General features: G+C 38.2%; 3 protein-coding genes across 8 annotated transcripts in view; 1 reads left to right on the top strand and 2 right to left on the bottom strand.

The window, feature by feature from the left end:
• Hnrnp-k (Heterogeneous nuclear ribonucleoprotein K) overlaps positions 1 to 17,223 on the bottom strand; it is a 93,411-nt gene extending 76,188 nt beyond the window's left edge. For 3 of the 5 annotated variants that reach the window (XM_072002945.1, XM_072002953.1, XM_072002951.1), the window contains exon 1: positions 17,097 to 17,220. The gene's annotated coding sequence lies outside the window, so the exon portion shown is untranslated. Of the gene's footprint in view, positions 1 to 17,096 lie in introns of all 5 variants that reach the window. The other 2 variants (XM_072002946.1, XM_072002952.1) reach the window with 1 other exon arrangement.
• Positions 17,224 to 17,303: 80 nt separating this feature from the next.
• Positions 17,304 to 18,147, top strand: LOC139987084 (uncharacterized). 2 transcript variants are annotated; one of them, XM_072002963.1, is made up of 3 exons: positions 17,304 to 17,434; positions 17,576 to 17,937; positions 18,006 to 18,147. In XM_072002963.1, the coding sequence occupies exons 1-3, from the start codon at positions 17,392 to 17,394 to the stop codon at positions 18,108 to 18,110; spliced, it is 510 nt and encodes a 169-aa protein (XP_071859064.1). In that variant the 5' UTR covers positions 17,304 to 17,391; the 3' UTR covers positions 18,111 to 18,147. The 2 variants fall into 2 exon arrangements, with proteins under 2 accessions (XP_071859064.1, XP_073967811.1); XM_074111710.1 differs by lacking the exon at positions 18,006 to 18,147 and having other exon boundaries at positions 17,576 to 17,764; positions 17,839 to 17,937.
• On the bottom strand, positions 17,939 to 22,165 carry LOC139987083 (uncharacterized). Its single transcript, XM_072002962.1, has 4 exons — positions 22,142 to 22,165; positions 21,052 to 21,278; positions 18,566 to 18,778; positions 17,939 to 18,490 (listed from the first exon to the last, which is right to left on the bottom strand). The coding sequence occupies exons 2-4, from the start codon at positions 21,150 to 21,152 to the stop codon at positions 18,226 to 18,228; spliced, it is 579 nt and encodes a 192-aa protein (XP_071859063.1). The 5' UTR covers positions 21,153 to 21,278; positions 22,142 to 22,165; the 3' UTR covers positions 17,939 to 18,225.
• Between the last annotated feature and the right edge of the window lie 261 nt (positions 22,166 to 22,426).

The raw sequence follows: 22,426 nt of genomic DNA, 5'->3' as shown, positions 1-22,426 counted from the left end.
TCGAAGAAAGGGTAGAGGAATAAAAAAAAAAGAAAAAAAAAGAAAAAATGAAACCCTTCAATATTAAATTAGAAGAAATAAAGAGGGATCTCTGACGGGTTATCCCTCTGACGTTAGATTACCACCTTTCGGTCTGGCCGGCACTCGAGAGTACGTGAACTCTTGCGGAGCATGCAACACGCTGCAAACTAATTGCACGGCGGGAAAAAAAGGAGAGAGAGCCAGCAGGTCCGAACATGGCGACACGAGGGTTTGAATACAGAGGGAACTTGAATACCGGTCGGAATAAAGACGGAGAAATGATAAAACAAGGTGAAGGAGAAAGGAGAAGAGAGACAAGTAAGAATGGCAAACTACTGTGGGACGATGCATCTGTCCAAGCATATTTGATATCCGCCCTTTCCTTCCACCGCTACCTCCTCCTCCTTCGCCTACTCTTCCTTTTCCACCCCCGTCTATGCAACCCCTCCTCACCTGGCATTCTCTCTGTTTCGAGCACCTCCCTTCTCTCCCGTATCCACGACATACAGCCAACCGGTCTTAAGTCCGCGTCACTCTGTCGCAAAATTTTCCCCAAGGCGGAGGGCAGTTATAGAAATGCATCGGGGGTAATTTTAAAGGAGGGTTTAGCGCGGGGAGGAACGACCCTGCGCAGAGGGAACTCGCGTATCAACGATGGAGAACGCGAGGGAAAACTTCGACTAATTTTCTTTCCGTTAGAAATCGAACGGAATCGAGCAGAAAATTGCGTCTCAGACGATTCAAACGCACGATTCTTTCCCTACGATCCTTTTATCCGTTTCCTTTGCTCCGAATACGATATTCGTTTCACCTGAAAAATATTTCCTGCATTTACATTCCACCGACGCCTGCAATGTTACAATTTGATTCGATGACGAATAAGCGATCCATTGTAGACAGCCAACCAATAATTAGGGAAACACAAAGGAAGAAGATGATGTAGGCTCAAAATGCCTGCTAAATGTTCGCGTGGCTCGATCGATACCACGGACAATACGTGGATGCCGCGTAATGACGCCGGGTCTACGCGTTTGTATAACATAACATCGCGAACAGTTGTGTGTTATCGAAATTACACTAAGTGCCAGAGGAACATTTCGAGCGAATCTATTAATGATGAATTAGATGAAACGCGGGCTTCCATTCCCCGTTATCGGCGCGGCGACGCGCAATCACGAGAAACGAGTCGCGATAAGCCCTCTGGTTGATTCGAGGAACGAAACGACAACAAAGCAGCGAATCAATGGTCGAACAACAATGAAACATGTTATCCGTGATTGTGTGAACATCGGATTGAGCCAATCTTTCGCTAACCACTTCGCGGTAATAAACTGTGACTTTCGCACCTTTCAAATTGTTTACTTTGACGATACCACACATAAAAATATGTCTCTAATTAGAAACCATATTTTTCTCGTCGATCTTACTTTTGATGTTAACAAATATTAGCGTAAAACTGAAACGAGAAACCACGCTCGTCGGTAACGGTTCTTCCGTAATTTTCTCAAACTTGAACAATTTTTTAACGATCGATATTTTGAAATCATTCTTAGAATGTAACGATCGCAGAAAGTGTGACAAGCAAAATTTTTTTCAGAGCTTCGTTAATGAAAATACTTCATTAAGGAAAGTAGGATACGAACGATCAGTGAAAAAACGATGAAACGATACGTGAGAACCAGTTGAATATGATTTTCTACCCCACCTGTCTGTTTGAGAACGTATCGGCTCATTAATAAACAGCAACCTATAAACATCCCGTAAATCAAACGCGCGTCGACATCGGCTATTACTCAAGAGATCGCCCCGTTCTCCGGTGAAACGATTCATTCGCTGCCACAGTTCGCTCGTTACCATTACGAAATGGCTAACAGCAAAACATTCTTTCCACGGCGTACGTATCACCATTTTCATCCTGTGTCCGCGGGATTGTAGCCGGGGATTACCTAACGCGATAGATTCGAACGCAACGCGTCCCTGACCATTTTTCTGCGCAATATTTTGCTGCCACCCAGGCGTACACCTATGCATCCGCGTTATCCATCCTCCCACGCGACCATTTTTTGCATACCCACGGGAGTAAAGGATTCCCCAAAGCGTAGCAAGTTAAATTTCATCTCGAAAATATGCCAGCACGTGCGGATTTTCTTGTAGTCAGCAAAGTTTCAAAATTTGCTTCTCAATTTAAAGATGGTACACTTGCCTAAGCAGTAAAAGTAGATAAAGCTTGCCATCTTTTCTTTTCTTCCTTTTTCTTCATACGTAAGTATAAAATAGAAATTCAGATTTTTTTTTCGAATAATATTAATGTAATTTCTAGTTGTATTTTCAAATTTTGTAAAAGGTAAACGTTATACATTTTTTTCTGCTGGGACATGAATAGTTAATAACCTTCTTCTCTCTCCTGAAAATTTAAAGGAAATTGGATACGTGCTTCCCCGAGATTTTATGGCGTAATCTCGGTAATTTTTAGTTTTCTGGTAATTCGGGGATATTACTACATACGTATAAATACCTGTTAACCAGCGTGACTTAAATTTTATATAAAGTAGCAAATATCATGTACCATATTATTCCTTTCATATTCTATTTTTTACGTATAAATTTCTGAACATTTCCTGTGCATCTCATATTGTTCACGTAACAAAGTAATACAGTTAAGGATTAAATTTGAACGCGATTCGTTTCTCGTTGCAGAATTTAATACGAGTAACCTATAAGGGTTGAATTCGCTAATTTAACCGGGACATAATCGCGAAGAACTCATCTCGCGCAACATAGACAAACAGATTCATAGTTGTACAAATCTCCGCGAGCTTCTAACGCTTAACCCCGTGATTAAGGGTGGAATTAAGAGTATTTGCAAGTAGGTCTGACAGAATGTGCAGGAATCCTAAGTGAGGAGTATGAAAATGGGATTAGCCAGGCAAGTTGAGTAGAAATTTGGAGATACGATTTCAGGGCTACGAAATTTTAACGAGGATGATTAAAGAGGAACAAAGATGGAGAAAACTGAACCGATATCGCGTGAAACGTGAATAGGCGTGGCAAACATTTTAACAAGGACATGCCCCTTAACGAGCGGCTCAATTAATATCGATATGAGTGCAGGATGACCTGAAACCGTGTGATTCGCTTGGTTGACGAGCAACGCCACCCACGTCCTTCGTGTCCACTTGCACAGCCTACGATCCATTGCACCATGGTCAAACCTTAGGTGGAGAACCTAATTAAAATCGAAGACGAACAGACAGATGTGTGAATTTATCACTTAGTGCTTGGTAATTTCTAGAGATGGAAACCGATTCACGCTTTTCTTCTACACAAAAATTTATTAACTCTTTACCTTATATTACAATATTAATACTAATAAAAATTGATACTAATTCAATAAAGACAGATTGTAATGGCGTTTTATATAAACTTGAATTTTAGTTTCGATTCTTCGCATTGAGAATTAATTAGAAAATTATGTGTAATGTGTAATACCAAATATTAACGCTGACGAAAAGAAGATTATAAGACAAAGGGTTATCAGATCCAATTTATTTAACCCAATCATAAAAACAGAGCATACAAATTTTCGTCATTAGCCAAAAATCTACAAATCGAATCGTGTGGGAGATTACGCAAAGGAACTGAACAGGACATATCGGGACCAAATGTTCGCAATTCGCATACGATAAATTCTGGCTATTCCAGTCGTAGTATTCGCTTGAACAACGTCTATCAGAAGGGACAAACACGGGCAAAATACAAATATAAATTGAGCACATTGTAAAAGCGTCAGGTGTTGAAAAGCGTGGAACATAAGGGGCGCAGCAGCCGAGGGAACGAAAAGGCGAAAAAACGCAGAGGAGGAGCCTATGCCATTGTACAGCTGAGTCGTGGCGAGTCGATTCGATTCGTTTCGCAGGGAACTGATCGTTTAATGTAACATTAAGACCCGCTGGAAACAAGCAGACAGACGGGGAAGGGCGTTTCTGTTGCGAGGACAGCGACGAACCGCACGCCATTCTCAATAATTCAACGAACCTTCCATCTTCCACGACGAGTCTCGTTGCTATCGTGTCCTCTTTACGAGCGAGAGATGTGCTCAAAAGGGCCAATATTCTGGGAGGGATAAAACTATGGATAAGACATCGAGAATATGGTGCACAATGCCAACCGGAAACACCGGAAACTTCGAATTACGTGAACAAACGGAGGAAGGGTCTATCGAGAGGAAGAAATTTTGATGAAAGGAAACGATGTGACATTTGAACGGAGATATAGTAACTGTTGGATATACAAGTTATCGATTCACCGGATATTTATATTGGCTGGATTGAACTGGTTTAATAAGTGTTTGAAAGAATATTAAATTTATTTCGAACCTGGACAACTTGTACGGTGGACTAAACCTTCGAATCGGTCGATAACTATATGAAAAGAGAAAAATTTCCCGAGGTTGTTGGATACCCCAGGGTCAGGGTGATCGACGATATATAACAAGACGATAAATGAATGTTCGCCACGGGCCAAAAGGATTACTCGAACCGGACGAACGAGTCACGATCTCGATGATAGAAAGAGGAGCCTTGAATCAGGCTTACCGACCGATTTACGAGCCATCTTTACGTCCAGCTCGAACGTTCGCACCTTTGGTTTAATCGATGGTCGATACGAAGAACGCTATTCGCCTGAAAATATCAGAAAACAAGGAAAGTATCGATGAGAATGGAGTCGATCAACGAAAGGGAAAGAACATTTTCCCAAGAAGCAGGCCAATGTGACGGAAAGAATTAAAGTTTATGCACGAGAATACGCGGGGAGACGTTCTATCGTGGTCAGATCGATAACACGAAGAGCCTGAGGATGGTGGAATTATTGCAAAGTCAGGATACTTCTGGTCGGATGCGCCGCTGGGCGTTCAAGTGAGATCGACGATCCAAAAGTGGCACGGAAAGGCTTAAAAGACACTCGCTGCACAACCGACCTAAATTCTGAGAACACGTAGGGGTAACTGTTAGTCTTTCTTTTTCTATACATACGAAAAGGGTAACGTAAAATCTGTAGAATTTTGTGCACTCGTTCATTCTACGCTACTGTTTATCGTTTGTAAATATTTGAATACCCGCTGCATGTCGATTAAAAGTTACGATTTATGAGCGTTGAAAAACGTTTTGCCATTGTTAATTCTTTATCCCTTGATATAGAGCCGCTATCAGATATTCCGCTAAATTTAAGACGAGACAAGGAATATACCGTAACGAACAACCGGTACTACAGAAAATTTGCATGAACTTTCAGAATTCAGAATTTGGGCAGAAACGCATATTCAACCCTTCTACTGTTCCGATATTTAACTCACACATATAAAATCATTTATGTGACATGTCTTCGCAGAATCAAATTTCGATTATCTTCGATTATTATTGTTCTTTTATGTATACTAACTAATATCAACGATTGCTTCGTTGAAATAAGATCAGAGGGAAAAATTAGAGCAACGAGTATCGCTTGAAATATATTTTATATATTTGTAAGAACTTAGACGTGCCAAAATATCTAGGGACGATTGTCTGCTCGAAAAGACAGCAAAAATCCTCCGTTCGCAAAAGACGTTAAAACAAATACGGGAATCGCATCTGACAATTAAGAAACTTTGCATTTACAATTCAAGAGATCCTTAACAGAATGAATGTTTCTGAATATCCTTCTGAATTAATCAACCTCGATACTTTATTATTCGACACATAGGAGGATGTGTTTCATTGCGAAACAAAAGAGAAAAAGCGGGTGTAATTGTGCAGGAGCTGGGATAGGCAAAAGGGCAGAAGGAATTAAAATCAGCCGGCTAGAACACGCATGCGAATCCGTGGCCTCATTCCCGTCGATTGACTCTGGCATTTAAATGGAAATCCCAGGGTGTATACGATAACTATGTATCGAGGATCTTTTCGCGAGTTCGAGAATTCTGCATCTACGCAATACGTCGAATTGTACATAGGAAAACGTGGCTTCTTCTCCGATCGAATATATAATCAGGTAGAGGGAAAAATCTAGCTGTGCAATGCTACACCTGTACACTATATCAAAGGTAGAATAGCAAAAAAACAATTTTATTACACCACCGTTTAAGAATATTTGCTTATTTTTAACAACATGTAATCTAATTCCATAATCGCAAATATTCGTCCTGTTTTCTCCGCTCGATAGTATAATAAAAACACAAGTTTATACTACAACCTAATAAAAATACCAAGGATCGTTTTATCCCTTTGCTACAGCCAGCTATAAAATTTAGTTTTAGAAGTTAATACTTAGCTAAAAAAAGATCACAGTATCTGTAAAGGTATTATGAAGCATTTTTGTTATTTAAATTCATTATTCTTAACTCGTTTGATTGTCAGGCTATACCTAAATAAGAAACATCCGATTTAGAAAGAAATCAGATATTTGATTTTTAAACTGAGAATCGCATGTCGTCGAGGCGATCGCGTGTAACGTAGAGAGAAATTTAAACAAGCACCGGGCGGTTTTCATTTGAAAACTCACGGCAGAGGGACTCTTGAGCCGGTCAGTTACTTACCCGCGCGAGACAACTAAAAACCCAGGGATAAACTAGCCCCCAGTGGAGCTTGTATACTTAGCTGGTAAATTAACTACGAAGATGATCCAATTAGGAAGCTCGCATTATCGCTCTGTGACCTCTGAACTCGACCAAAATCTTTACCAAAAATCGACAGATCGATGCAACAGATATTTGCAAAATGCTATCATCTTTCGTTGCTTAAATATAGGTAATATCAATAGCTAAAAATATCGAAATTTACGAATTGAAATATAACTATTCCAAAACAAAAATGCTTCGCCAAAAAGCTTTTCTAGTTGCGCTTCAAGGGCTCGAAAAAGAGAGCAAAAAACAGTTACCGGTACGTCGAGTATGAAAATGAGACTCATCGTCGTATTCACGACGAATCTAAAATGGTCAGTGTGCCAAGATCATGCATAATGATCCCGAATTAACATTTGAAAGAGAATCTGCCACCAGTTGGGAAGCAACGGGAAAGGTCGATGCCAGTTACATTCTAAATCAAAATACTTTCATTCAAGCCACGAAGATTCCCTGGCATCTCAATGACCGGCTTGTCGAAATTATTGCCGGAGAACAGAGTATATTGTTAATAAAAGGCATTGTACACTCGCTTTTAACCGCGCGCTACATATTGTATGTACACATAACTATGACGTGAGATCCATGACTATTGCACATTGTTGGAATGCAGGAGAAGCGAATGGATCGAGTCGCATTGTAACAACGCACAATATCCTTATTAGGGGAGTGTACGGCGTTTGAGCTGGCAATTCTGCTCATATTCTGCTTGGAATTTACGTCATGCGTAATAATGTACACATTCCGTCGTTCTAAAAGCAGTGCCGTCAGCTTTGTGGATATAAAAGTGAACGAACTTCCTACAGTATTTCTATGACTGTACCAGCGATTTTAACGTTTCTTCGTATCATCTTCATGAAGAAGGTGTTACATTTCTTACATTCCATGAGACGTTCAAGAAAAAATTCTTCAAAAAAGAGAAAAAGAAAGGGGGGGGGGGGGGAAACGAGCATAATTAGACAAAAATAGAATTCTTAATCTTAAAATAGGCTTTCATGTTCAACCGTCGAAATTGCTCGCTCTGACTTTTAAGTTTAAACGAGGGCCAAGTGTTTTATAAATACAAAGTATCATTCTCATAAATTGATCTTATCTGTGACGTACGAGCCATGTGAAACTGGTTTTCTTAGTAGATCAAGAGCCGACACACTTACTTTTCTGCCAAGCCAATAATTATAAGAAATATAAGTGTAATACTACAAATATAACAAGTACATATACCTATTAATTATGGTAGTAATATAAGAATTCTGCTGTAATATCTTTTTGACTCCTTTTTTTTTTTTTTCTATAAAAACTTCTGAACTTTTTCTACGAATTGTTACTCCATCATGTAAAAGTGTTGTATCTGGTATTTCGAAATCTCAATCGCCAGGAATATACCGCGGCGAACGTCAAAACGCTTGAAATTGCGACGTACGGCGCACGAGATGGCAGCTGCAACTGTCCTCATTTCGCGATTGTTTCTCTATCCCCGATGACCTTGAACCTGCCATTGCACGACCTTGTCAACGGAGGAGCGATCCTCTCGCTTTCGTGGCAACAAAACTTTCGCTTTCGCTTTCAGCCGCGTGCTCCTGCCCACGTGTCCTTCTTAATACACGCACGAAAGAAAACGAGAACGAAAACGAGACTGCGTACCATCGTCGGACACTTATTAATCGCTTCCATATCAAATTCACGTGTTGTCGGTAATGTCAGTTCAGACATCGTCTATATAAAAACGAATGTACGTAGTCCGAGAGTGGAATCTTAAATTTCCTAAGGACGAATTTTGTTTCCTTTTTGGCCGATTTATGTTCTCAACGAGACGAGGATCAGGATATAGATGGTGAAACGCACGCTTGCCATTCAAAGCTGTTCCTTTTCATCTCGTTCATCGATTCGATAAACATGCCCAGACAGTCATTACTGTCGGAAACTTGGAGCTTGTCGACAAGGAATGGTAAAAACCTCGCGCGTTTCAGCCGACTTTCTTGTATTTTTTTCTCGAAAAAGTTTCATACCTGTTCGCTAATTAGTTTTAATTGCTCGCGTCAGACAACAAAGGTCGACGAGTTGAATCGAGTAAATCGTTCGTCGTCGTAACAATTTAATCATATCAGTTTCTTAGAAGAAATAAAATAAATTATACGAAACCTGTTTTCCACGTATGTACGCGGTTTATGATGATTCATGAAAATTAATAATCGGAGTACCGAGAATGTCTTGTAAGACGGTAGACACTTGATGAAACATTGGACTTTTCACGAAAGGTAAAACACGTACAAACAATGGATTCGAAATCTGTAGTACCGTACAGACCACTGTTCGAGGTACCTGCTATACGATTCGACGTTTCTACCTTAGAGAAATTCTTGTAAGTCGACTGTTGTCAAAATTATCAATTACCGTCGAAATCGCGAAGAATATCTTGCTTCAAATAACGTGTTTATTTCTACAAAAGAATCGCAACAATTTGTCTACTATGTCGATGATCAGGGTAGTTCATTGAAGCAATGGCGTTCAATCGAACGGCACGACAATCAATGTTTCAGACGGGAAAATAACCATAGTTCGGTCATACACTAATACCGAACTCGTTCAACGACAGAACTTCATTACAATGTTGGGTAGGGAAATTAATTAACGACGTACAATCTACCGGCAACAGAGAACGGAATCTTGTAAACAAGAAATCTAGCAAAAAGCCAATTTCGCCAGAGAATCTCAAACAATTAATTCGATATCGTATTATCTTGGAATACACCAAAGTATATTCGAAACAAATGAAACTGTAAAAGTGTAAAACTGTAACACTAATTTAAAGAATGGACAAGACAGGATAATTGAGTAAACTGTTTTAGGGTTTCAGCTGTCGAATCTCAATGTCTGAGAACAAAAACATATCAATATTCAAATACAAAGTCTGACATCGGGTTTGAACCGTCATAAAAAAAGGGGGGAGAAGGAAGGATACTTAACTTATTACACTAAACGTTTCTAATTATGCTATCTCTTCAATATCTTTTTTTACAATTTAAATAATTTCTCAGAATTTAAGCTAATAGCCTGAAACCTTCGTATCACGTTGTAGCTAACAATGAGTCTGAAACTGTCGTGCAATGCTAACCGATTATTACGAATAATGACACACAGAGAACGAAAGTATGCATTGTAAAATATATTCTGAAATGTGATCTCCTCTGTCCTTCCACGCGTCACGATTCCCATGGGTGAGAAATGCACGGAACTCGCCAAATGCACGAGCTGCGCGTAATTTGCAAGAGAGAACGTATCAACGAGATTCAGTCCGCGTGATCGCGACGAACTGTACACGCTGGATGCGATTCGACGGCATTCGCGAACGGCAGGCCTAGATCAGCGACACCGTTGGCAATCGCTGCATTCCATCGTTGTAAAAGTACGTACACAACGGCTGCCTCCAAGGACTACTAGTAGCGAAGGAAGAGGTGGCCAGCAGTCGAAAAGGAAAACTGCGCGTGGCAGAGGAACGCACTAAGAATGCGCTTTCGCAATTTTCTTGAGCAATCACTCAGCCACAGTGATCTTACGATTAAATATTCACGGGCGCAGAAGGAATTAAGTAAACAGGAGGAAGTTTCTCCCGTGCGAGGTTCGCGTCTCAAGAGGAAGATACAGATTATTGCATCGTGAACAGAAGCCAAAAGTTTTGCTCTGTTAGCAAACGAGGAGATTTTAAGATCAGAATCGTTTAGGTAGAAATGCAACGTATTTTTGAACGTACCGAGAGAGATTTTTCTACGCTAACATGTATCGTAATTAGTTCAGCTAATGACGTTTGACCAGTACTTGGATACTTGGTTGAATTACGTTTTAAATTTTAATATAGCGTCGAGCAATTCTTATACAAACTTTTTTCCCGGTAATCACGGTAGCGTTACTAATGTGCGTGTTTGGAATAAAATTTCTTTAGAAAAAGCACAAGTCGATCGAGTCTCCGCCACCCTCCAGTGAACAATCGTGCCGTCTTTATCACGGTCGGCTTACGAAACTAAATTGCAATTGACATTCTAAGCGACAATATTCTCGGTAAAATTGCTAGGATGCGATAACGTTTTACACAACTCATACCACTGAATAGTTTAAATCCGATCGAGGACGCGCATAGTTAATGGAACGAAAAGCACCTGTAGCACTTGATAATACATTTTTGCTCGACAGCTTATGAAAATCAATGTGTTGATACGCTTTAACTGCATATTCGTGAATTTCTCCTATCGTTTGATCTCATCCAGTTTCTTTAGTAAATCTACATTTTTCCTCTCTTTCTCTCTTCAAGGCGATCTCTGGATATAAAAATAGAACCTATGATTTGTTGCCTTTGGCGCGACTCCAAAACAACTTTTTCCCCGTGAGAAGTTCCCAGTTCTGTCAGTGACACATGGGATTTCTTTTTTCGTACGTATTGATTGAAAGATGAAGAGGAAAGGCGAGAAAATGTCGCGCAAATAGTCCAATGAACTTTGTTCTCGCTTACTAGCAAGAACCAAGTTAACCCTGTGTTATTATTTGAATAATTTTCAATCTAATCATTAACCATGGTATGTACTTTTCTATTTTGAAAGATTATTTATACTTCAAAAAATATAAAAGATTTGTTATTAACATACGTAATGTCATCTATAAATTCGTTTATTAAAATGACAACAACGTTGAAACTGAAATTCTAGGGCAACAGGGGGAGTTGAAAAGAGATACACATTTCCTAATTATACCAGGTTCCCCGAAAATTCCATAATCGATGCAAATTGGTTAAGAACGTTACAAAATTCCGATCATCTGAATCGTATCCAGATTTCGTTTCACTAAGTCGATAGATAAAGCTTTGAATAACGTAATTTCGTAGGAACATCCGGTTACATAACGCTTGCCATTTCTACTACCATACTATATGGAAAAAAATACACATACACGTATGTACTCGCACAATCGTAATGTTCAGAGCTTTTATCCTCTGTCAATTGCTTTTAGCCGGTTACAAAACAACGATCGGCATGAATTCTCGCCAAACAAATTGGCTGTCCGCGGATCGATGAGATACAATTCGATTCAGCTCAACGCAATTCGACTAAGCAGCTGACCGTAAAACTCTTGCACGCTTTTGTGACACGCCAAAAACGCCATGAAAATTGAAATATTTATTGAAACATCAGCGATACAGCGACGAAAAATTGGCAAGTACTAAAAATTACAGCGCGAAACAACAATGAACGAATCGACTGATTAATCGAATTTAGCAAAATGTATTTAACTAATAAATATTTCCAATTAAATAAAACAGACTTTTGAAACAATAATTTTTATAACGCAAATGATTTATGGAGGTCGATCATTTGCATAATGTAAAACATCTGTAAGAATCATTTAATATAAGATCATTTAATATATCTTTATAATTCAAAAATTTTATTTTGCGTCGATTATTTTACGGAGACGAGCTGAAATTTTTAAAGAGAAGGAACGAAACAGACAGACGACTAATCGTTTCAATGCCTTATCAGTATAAAACATCCAGCTGGATGTTTCCCATTAGAGCGCGGATGTGTGTCATTTACGCGGTTTAACGCGCGCGCGAGTTTCACTTCACCTGGTCAAGTGTTTTCCTCGAACCACGTGGCTAACTGGAACGCCACGAAAGTCAGCGAATCGATGACATATTTTTGCGAACGAGTCGTTCGCGTATCCTCGCACGAGCTTCTACTACTCTACAGAAAAATTCTTTTCCACCAGACGACTACGTTGTCGAATAATGGAATTTCAATCTTCTTCTCTCGTTGGTCTTTTTATTTCGCGAAGATCATCGCCATAGGCTGATCGAACGTGAAAGATGGAAAACATCAAAGAATTCATAAAAAAAAAAGATTGTTGAATATTTTACAACAGATACAAAGCCTGGAAATTTTTACGAACGACAAGTACGAGGCAGAAAGTTAATTTAGATCGAAAGTCGTTCCTGGAAAGTTCCGAAAGGATATAAAAGTGGTTAAAAATTGGCGTTTCGAAAAATAGATTCGAATCTGAACCAACATGAAATATACGAGTGTACTTTAGACTCCTTTGTAACGTTGTAACGTTGAAAATGTATAGTGATATCGAAGTGACATTAATCGACACAGGCAACCGCATACACTGTATGCACAGCCACAGGCGAATTGAAATATTTCATTTAAACGTGGCCACGAAAAAAAGCAAACAAAGAAATAAATTGCTCGATGGTGCCTTTGTAACGAACAACAAAAAAATGGAAAGAGAATGCGAGAATAATTTATTTTATCTCACCCTGGAGCACCGTTACCAAACGTCGCGATAAATCTTAAATCCAAAAAATTTACTACGAATATCGGCCAGAAAAAAGAAAGAGCTTTACGCGTTTGTATCGTTCAATTTTGTCAATCGATCAATGGTTTGATTCTACGGCAAATCTTTTATAATTTCCATCGAACCATTCTGTCATCCATAGCCGATATCCAGACCAAGTTTCGCGGTTAAAAAGGAAAATACATAAGCGTTGGAAAATACATAAGCAGCATCGCGATAACAGACCAGGCAAAAATCGTATCGAGGTCAAAGTAGCTCGAGTTTTATGCAATTATGCTCTTTTATGCGATTGATCGAAACAATTAATTCGCCAGACCACGCTATCGACCCGCGTTCACGCGATTACTTCGATTCCTGTCTCCAACGTCGGATCAAATTAATCGGAAGCGCAGGGCCTATCTTTTGCGGATAAATTCTCATCGATTTACACCGAACCCGAATACGAATTTCATCGACGATAAAATTAATTGGCCCGAATTGGCGCGCGTGTGTACGACTATTCAAATTGATGGTCTTTAAATCTATCGCGGTACGATAATGAAGATGCAAAAGTACTCGAACGATTAATCATAATGGACAAAAGGCTCGGTCAGTTCGTCTGTAATTACATCAGTGTGCCGGATGACGTAGTGACTGCGTTTTGGACGAGATCAATAACGAGAACAGTTTGACGAAAAACAGAGTGAGATAGGAGACGTAAAGACATCGCGAGAACTCGAACGTTTAAAAATCGAAATCTTCAAATGAAACAATTCGGATATCCCGATTCGAGTTTGACAGAAAGAGACAAAAGATTGCTACAACATCTCAATCATCCGAAACAACGAATCGGAACCCCCGAGAGGAACAGACCGTACACGATTCGCCGCGCATGAGGTAATTTACACCACGATTACACCATAGGGTTACCAAATAGGCGCGCATTAAAAAGTAAGAGGGCGGGAACCACCGAAAATAATGAAACAGGGTGGTGCACGGGGGTTGACCACGGGCATCCTCTTCTCCCTTTCTCATTGTTTTCCGCGCGGGGACACACCGCGGTGCGTGTCGCGAGCACGCGTGCTCGCGTGACGATGGGCGTGCGTGTGAACTCACGCGGCCACCTCCGCGCCTCGTCGGTTTTCTCTCTCGATAACGCGTGTGCCAGCATTAATGTTTGCAGTCACAAGTTGGAAAGTTTTGTGATGGCAACCTCGAACGACCAGTTACCAGGGCAACGGTTTGTTGTGCCATTGTGTCGAACCCCAGCGGTAGAAATCCACCCCCAGCCGTCCACCACCCGTTCGCGAAGGATGTCCCTACCTGAACGCGACCTAACTCGGCTTGACCTAGCCCAAACTAGCTTGCTCCTACTCTCCCACCACGTACCGGCCAATCAGGGGTTCGCGTTTCCCTTGGAACCTTCCTTCCAATTTCCCATGGAACGTTCGATATCGCGCTCGATTCTCGAATTATGAATGATGCCTCGCTATATGTATATATATATAGTCGAATACAGGAAGGGTACAAACACCGTTACCATTCGTGACTCGGAGAAAGTATTCGAGTGGAATGAGAAAACGAGAAGAGAACAGAAGAAAAGGAGAAAGTGAAGACGACGGAGTAGGAGGATGGAAGGGTTGAAGGAAAAAGTAGATCAGCGGAGCGTTATGAGGGTCGTTTATAGATAGAGGGATTGTCTGAGATTTTGGGAATAGATCATCGACATCGAACGGTGACAGGATAACCCTGGTATATACTTAGATTCTCCGTTTCTTGAATATAACAATTTCTTTATTTATACACCTTATATCTTTGACGATATCGTTTTATTTTCGTTACGAATAAATTACATCGTATTTAGATTCACAAGGATGAAATCGATCTAACTAGGACTGATTCGGCTTCTACCAGTATCGGGATCGTTAAAGTTTCTAGCTAAGGGGTCACCTGATTAACTAATTAATGAAGCGCAGCAGAGTTGTTCTCTAAACCTTACAGTTTCTTTGGATTTGTGTATTATCAATACCTTAAAGACTTATACAATTTGTGAAAGATAGAATTTGTCTCATTCAAGGAAATTTTCTATCCAAAAGCGTCACGATTGATGGATCTGAATTAACTAGCAAAGGCACGCGTGCGCATGAATCGAATATAATAGCACGATCGAATACTCGACAATGTAATCGGCAAATTAATTGCGGAACCTGGCAAACAACTGTCAGAAGCGGTTAGCGTCGTAAGAAAATAATAGGCATTAAAGCCGAAGTTCACGGTGGAACGATCAGAAGATACGCTAGTGAAGGGCAAGGAAATCGTGAATGCACGTGGAATTGTTCGATAACGAGCTGGTAGTATTAAGGAAATTGGCTGCATAGAATCCCTGATAATTATTTTATGAACCTTATTAATAGATGAAATTCAATTCAAATAACTCAAATATAGAAGTTAATGTCGAGCTTGTTCTTAGCTTAAATTATCAAATATTTTTATCGTATAACTCGATATAATTCTTTGATGATTAAAAAACGATTTAAGTAATATAATCGATGAATGAAGTAATACTGCGATGATTAATCGATGACGGGACTAATAGAAATGAAAATAATCTTTCATTTGATGAAACAAAGCTTGTATTAATCACTCATCGTGAATCAGAGTATCGTAATCGATAAAGAAGAGCTTTGCCTTTGCAATTAACATCTAGAAATTTTCAAACCTTATCGACAATAAAATTCTAATACAAAGTGTTTACGTAGTGGAAGCGCGAATAATACGAAACACTCGCAAAAATGAATAAAGTGTATATATTAACCAGCCCTTACTTGCTGTTAATTTTGATTTAGCATGGCGCCATCTACTTTTAGAGTCCAGCAGTACATATATCGTCGCATAAATATTTCTCGAATATAGCTCCGTATAAGCGCGATTCGACATCGGCCCAATAAATTTTCATCTAACAGATTCTCGATTAAATCGAAATGCTAATCGTGTCATTACAACTTAAGAGAGCCACATTTGTCATACACAAAAACGTTAATCCCCGCTCTCGCCGGATAACATCGTTCCTGGTTCACAGAGGGAGTATGTTTCGTCGCAAAAACAACGTAAAAGCGATTTTAATTCCGCATGCCAAAGTTTTACACAATAAATCGATCGTTCGCTTGTACTTCGAACAATTATCGCGTTCGTAAAATCACGATTCGCATATTATCTAACGATAACGCAAAATATTTCCGGAAAGTATTATGCAAGTAAACACGTGATACGCAAAAAGCAATTGTGTCATTCGTTATGGAATATTTTTTTCCGTATATTATTACGCCCTACGTTGGGTAACGAGTTAGATAACAAAGAATCGTTGATACGAATACTATAAAATTATGCTTCCAGTTTCAAGTTACACAATAAATAATCGCAAATCATATAAAAATAATATTAATAAAAAATACGTGTATCCGTTTAGGCGTTGGAATATAACGCTACATGTATTGCGCAAAGTAGCAAGTACGATACGTAAAGTTTGTATTCTTATCAAGCGAGATAACGTTCGTAGAAATATTGATGCTCAGTTGCTTCGTTTCATCCGGTTGACTTGTCATTATATGACGCTGGAATGTAGAAAAACTAATCGAATAAAAACCGGTATACAAACACCGCATGATATCCGCGCGTTTATGTTTCTGTAAGATACAAAATTCTAACGACATGTTACACGCCTGGTCGTATGGCCGAAATTATTGACTTACGATTCAAAGCGTCTAAAAATTCTACGGCATAGGATTATCGTTGAAAGACATCGAATTCGTTATCATATTCGATATATAACCTCAATGGTTTAATTAATATTCTAAATGGTTTTTTTCCTGAAATTGTTATAAATTGCGAATTCGAATAAGGTTTGAACGATTATCCTACGACTTGACCACGCGTACGTAAGAGGGCTGACGCGCGAGGGTCAGAAACTAACCCCCAAAAAAATGTATACGTCGTCCCTCGAAGACGAATCACGCTTTGCTCGCATAATCGTGAAAAGCATATGAAAATTACAGCACGAATGAAATAGCATTACACCATCATAAGATTTCCGACTTACCCAATGCGTAGAAGAACTCCAGAATTCGATAAACCGGATGAATTCTCACTCACAAACACGAAACTTAACAGCAATCACGATACAATGGCGAACAGCGGGTGCGTAGCGAAGACTGAGCTAATGCTCTCGCCATCTGTCGAGCGTTTCGTTAGGTTGCCGGCAACAAGGACGTTTTCTATTGGACCGTTTCGACCAATCAAGATATAGCATTGGTTTACGCGGGAATGCTTTGGCGGCATGCCGCCATATTGCAAAACCGTTCAAATTGTAAGTTGCTAGACACACTACCGAAAAGATGGACTGTAACAATCATAATATCGATCAATTATTATCATTCGGTAATACAAATTCGTGTTTCTGTCTCTATTTTGTTCAATTTATGATATCTTTTAATGCGACAAATTACGAAACTGATAAATAATCCACTACTTGTAAGTGGTATTGCAAACATTGTGGAATTCAAGAAAGCTGGATTTCAGATGAATTATACCGAATGTACAAGGAGATAGACGATGTTGAATCAGAATTATTAGAATGCCAAAAAGAATGTGCAACTACCGAGATAGAAATATATAATGTAAATCAATTGAAAGATAAGGGGACATATGTATTGGAAAATGTGAAGAGAAGATACAATGACTTAGAGGAAGAATTAAAGGAAGTTCATTGTAATTATTTAAAATGTATTGAGAAGACAAACAATGAGACTGTTCAACAGAAAATTGATTCATTAACATTGCAGAGAGATAATTTGAGAAGAGAATTAGAAGAATTAAACAAAGCAGCAGACGAAAATAATAAAAAAATAATGGCAGTGAAAAAAATGATTAAAATTCAAGAGGTATCCTTTATATAAATATATTATATTAATATCTTCGATCGAATTTTCATATATATTTTTATTTACAGAAGAAAAATATGGCGCTGATACGAAAATTGAAAAGATTTCAGATAACGCCAGATTTAAATGATAAAGTAAATATGATCCTAACTGATCCCAGACTTACCAAATAAAAAATTTCTAATTAAAATAAATTCTGTACAAGTTATAAAATATACATATACATTCTTCTTTGTTCATATCTCACAATATCCTTTGTGTAATATTTGTAATACTATTTTATTATCATTAATGATCTAGTAGTACGAAACATTTTTCTAACCATTCCCTTCTTTTTTTTAATGAATCCATCACATTTACTGATTTATTTAAAGATTGTATCATGTCGTCATTCATGGCCATTATATTTGATCTCTTTTCTGCAATCCTTTTCATTAGAATTGCGTTTTCTTCTTCCATCTCATTTACTTGTTTTTCCAACAATTCGCTTTCTTCTTTAATTTTCTGTGCATCTAGTGAACGTAAATGTAAGGATACATTACCCGGTGGTCTCCTAAAACAAAACATATTAATGATTAATCATTAATAATGAATTAACGATCAGATATCGCTAAGAATCCTAGCTTACCAAGTACCTTCGGTCACGGAAGAATTTGCGTCCGATAACTTCGCAACTTTTTCCAATCCTTCCCGCAAGGATCCTTCGTTTAATATATCTTCTAAATCGCCATTCATTTTATCGAGAAGCTCCGAGCACATTGCTTTATGCAACTTTTGCCCAATACTCGGCTTTGTTTTGAGAATTGTAAGAATCGTAAGAGCATCCACGAAAGCATCCTCGCTGAAAGATTTTTAAACGATTTAAATATTTTCATGAAAATAAAGTTGAAACAGAATGCAAATTTTATTTTGTTTAACTTTATTATATTTTCTTATGAATGTTAATGACTATTTGTTAAATTCACTTAACATAATTGTAGTTACACATACATAGAAACTATGTAATACTAACTATATGTAACGTAACCGACAATACATCTTGTTCATATTTTCGCATTTTATTTCATGATTGATTTAATTAACGTGAGATCGGAATATAACAAATAAAATATGAACACGCGTTGCGTGTACAACAACTCGGGCGCGTAATATTCCTTTTATACCAACACCTGGCTAAATAAACGTGAATGAGTACGTTCAATGATCGTTGCGTGCATGTAGAGGTTCTACTATCGCTGGGATCAAATTTTTCTTTGTTTACCGTCCACAAAGGCTCGCGCGATTGAATGGGGGAGAACCAGTATTCGGACGAGCCAATCCAGTTTTATAGTATTATAGTCCAAGCATACAATACTGACCCGTAATCGTTGCACAATTTCCGGAATTTTTTCATGTATTAATGTGATGATTAATGAGAAATTTTTTTCACACAATTATGAAAATGCAAAAACTGCGTGGTTTATCTTTATTAACATTTAATACAATGTAATTATAAGAAAAATCCAATACATCTATAAACTAATCTTCAGGGAAATTTACAATTAACATATGATTTTTAGAATGACGTAACATGTATTTTAAATATATTGTAAATTACATTTCCTATGGAAAGTGCAGGAAATTACTAACATAAAAACAACACCTTCGATTCTTCCGGTGATTTACGCGCACTCAATCAGGCCGGGACGGGTGCAATTTGATGTCAATACTACATATTTGCATTAGTCCTGACCTAATTGAATACGCTTCGTGGCATGTTCCTCCATCGTTGAATCTCGATTTCATCACGATTGATCTTCTCTTCGCTTCTATGAGGTCATCGAGAAAAAATGCTATCGTAACTTTTTATATCGTAAAGAGAGAATTACGCAATCGTTAAAAAAAAAAAATTATATAAACGATAGAAATAAACTAAAACAACGAAGAATGTAATTGTACAGAGAACACGTTCGTCACTGATTCATTCCAACGTGAAAATAACGGACAGGCAGAGGTACCCGTACGATCCCCACGACACGTACTGTACGAATGATAGAGCCGAACGATGGTGACCACATCAGGGAGGGACCAGGGACCCTTTGTTTCCTCGAACACTTCGTGGAATTCTTCGAAGGTCAACTGGTGTGTTGGGTTTCAAAGAGCGGCAGATTCTAAGAAGCGGGAACCGAAGGAAACCAATTTCGAAAATCGACCCGTCTCGCTCATAGAACCGTCAAACAGCAATGGGCAATTGTTAGGCCACGTGAACACCGACAAATTAACATGCGACGTCCAGAGAGGCCAATGACATCGAGTAACACCATCGCTCGTTTGGGTCATTGACGATCCCCCCCTTTCCCTCCATCACCTCCTCACTCCTTCCTTTACCGCTGATAAACGAAACATCAAGCTCTCTAAAACGTATTATATACAACAACGTCCTGATCTGCGCTCGCTGGTTATGTGTTCCCTTTGGCTTTCTTAATTAAAGAAGCATTCTTGACCGCAGTTCGTACTTGACACACTTACGTTGGCAGTACTGTTATCGTACAAACGTATATGAGAAAAACATAACCTGAAATTCAATGACAATCTGGCCTAGCCCGGTTTTATACCATGCAAATATTTCGTGCTTCATTTATTTTAGCTCAATACATAAATATTATTTATCAGAACATGTCATTTATTTCTTATGATATTTATTTCTTAGCTTCATTTTTAAGAATACATTCACAAGCTTAAATATCGTTTCACGCTAACATTGTTTGAATATCTGTATTATCACAGTTAAGTTATTTATACAATAACCAATGTACATATTATGCAATGTTATTGAAAAAAATATTGCGAACGTGTATAACTTATTATTATAAAAAAATCTACAAAGAGATATTGATAAATACAGTAGAGATTTGTTTGAATATTAATTGGAGGCGCATGCGTCTACATATGTATATGTATAAAAGAACCGCGAACCCCAAGCTATGAAAGGCTGCATAACCTCTAAACATTAGATCCTTTCATAAATATAATATTGTAACCAATGTATTCTATATAAATCATAACAAATATTACCTGTCTATGTGTTTAAATTGACTAAAGTTATATCTTTTTTATCCGAAATAATTTACTTACCTCACTGATTCTGCGATGCGTTTAAGACTGTTTAAAATAGCTAGTCGAAATAAGAAAACATTGTTCGGATGTTCCTGTTCCTGATTCTGATCCTCCGCCATTCTCGATCGAATTGTGTATAATTACAGAATCTTCGAATTTCAGTAACTGAACACTTCACCGAAAGCTGAATATAACGGTTCTTTCATTCTATAGAGTACGGACCAGTACTTTCGCGTCTCTTGGAACTGTTGGAAATAATTCAAATCGTTCAAAAGTATGTCGAGAACTTTGAAGTAGTTTGAAACGCTACGTATAGATGGCAGTTTAGTGCTTGAAATCATCTTCACTTGAATGTTACCAACATCTCGCTAGCAATCATGTTTGACACAAAATATGTTTGTGTATATAATTACTGATATTTAAATTTAGAAGAAAAAGTATTTCTTTCAAAAGAAAAAGGTATAAAATAATGAAACAATTACTGGATAGGGTATTACAGCTAATATTAAACTGCGTGTAATATTTTTCTGTTTAAATATTACTATTAAAGATATAACATGTTATAATGTTCCAGGAATCAATTTTAGTAACCAATAATTAATCTAGAAGTTACTCAACTAAAGTGAAAACTATTTCATACGAACAAAACGAGCTGTAGGAATGGCAAAAGTCTATGACTAATAAGGACAGAATTGAAGATATACATACATGTATGTATAAGCAGATATAAGTAACTAACAATTAAAACAGATGCTGCGACGAGTCTCGCAATAACTTACTTAGATCTAATTAACATTCCTCTCAAATTAAACACGTATGTTACTCGAGTATCCTAATCACCTATATTAGTATTAATTAGATCTAACGTCAACTTTAATTAGCATGTCTTCCTTACTAGTGAAATCTACCAAGTGGTATGTCACGACAGAATTGTTATTTTCGATTTACAAAGATGCACACTGATATACTCGGCTAACTAAAATAACAACATTCATTCTTTTTCATTTGTTAAAAATATAAAAATAATTATATCTGATATTTCAGACTGAATATAACCGCAAGTCGGACTCAGATCTTAAACTTGCCATGTAAGAAGCATGATACTAACCGATAGAACCGAAATTCACAATAGGTTCAGATGCTTCGACGACACAGTCGCGCATCGTTCTGAGCTAGTGGTTCGAAGGGCTTGCTCTTATATTCCTTAGCTTCCAAGGCGAACAGGTCGTGAGTCCGGGTGTCGATATACAAACTACCAGGCTAGAAATTGGATCATCTAGCTCTATAGCTTGGGGCTAATGGTTTTCAGCTTCGTTACATGACTGCACCCCTACCTTCAGAGAATATCGGTGTTACAACCGTTCCGCTATATCTTCAACTTCAAAGGTCAACG

Source organism: Bombus fervidus, chromosome 5 (assembly GCF_041682495.2).
Source record: "Bombus fervidus isolate BK054 chromosome 5, iyBomFerv1, whole genome shotgun sequence".
NCBI lineage: Eukaryota > Metazoa > Arthropoda > Insecta > Hymenoptera > Apidae > Bombus > Bombus fervidus.
Note: the sequence above shows the minus strand (reverse complement) of the source record. Positions and strands in the feature narration are given on the sequence as shown.

Excerpts from the sequence above, each read along its gene's own strand:
- LOC139987084 (XM_072002963.1), top strand. The coding sequence starts at position 17,392 with ATGGACTGTAACAATCATAATATCGATCAATTATTATCATTCG. Across the intron at positions 17,435-17,575 it reads CGATCAATTATTATCATTCG|ATGAATTATACCGAATGTAC; the intron begins GTAATACAAATT and ends GCTGGATTTCAG. Across the intron at positions 17,938-18,005 it reads AAATGATTAAAATTCAAGAG|AAGAAAAATATGGCGCTGAT; the intron begins GTATCCTTTATA and ends TTTTATTTACAG.
- LOC139987083 (XM_072002962.1), bottom strand. The coding sequence starts at position 21,152 with ATGGCGGAGGATCAGAATCAGGAACAGGAACATCCGAACAATGTTTTC. Across the intron at positions 18,779-21,051 it reads CGCATCGCAGAATCAGTGAG|CGAGGATGCTTTCGTGGATG; the intron begins GTAAGTAAATTA and ends AAAATCTTTCAG. Across the intron at positions 18,491-18,565 it reads TCCGTGACCGAAGGTACTTG|GAGACCACCGGGTAATGTAT; the intron begins GTAAGCTAGGAT and ends GTTTTGTTTTAG.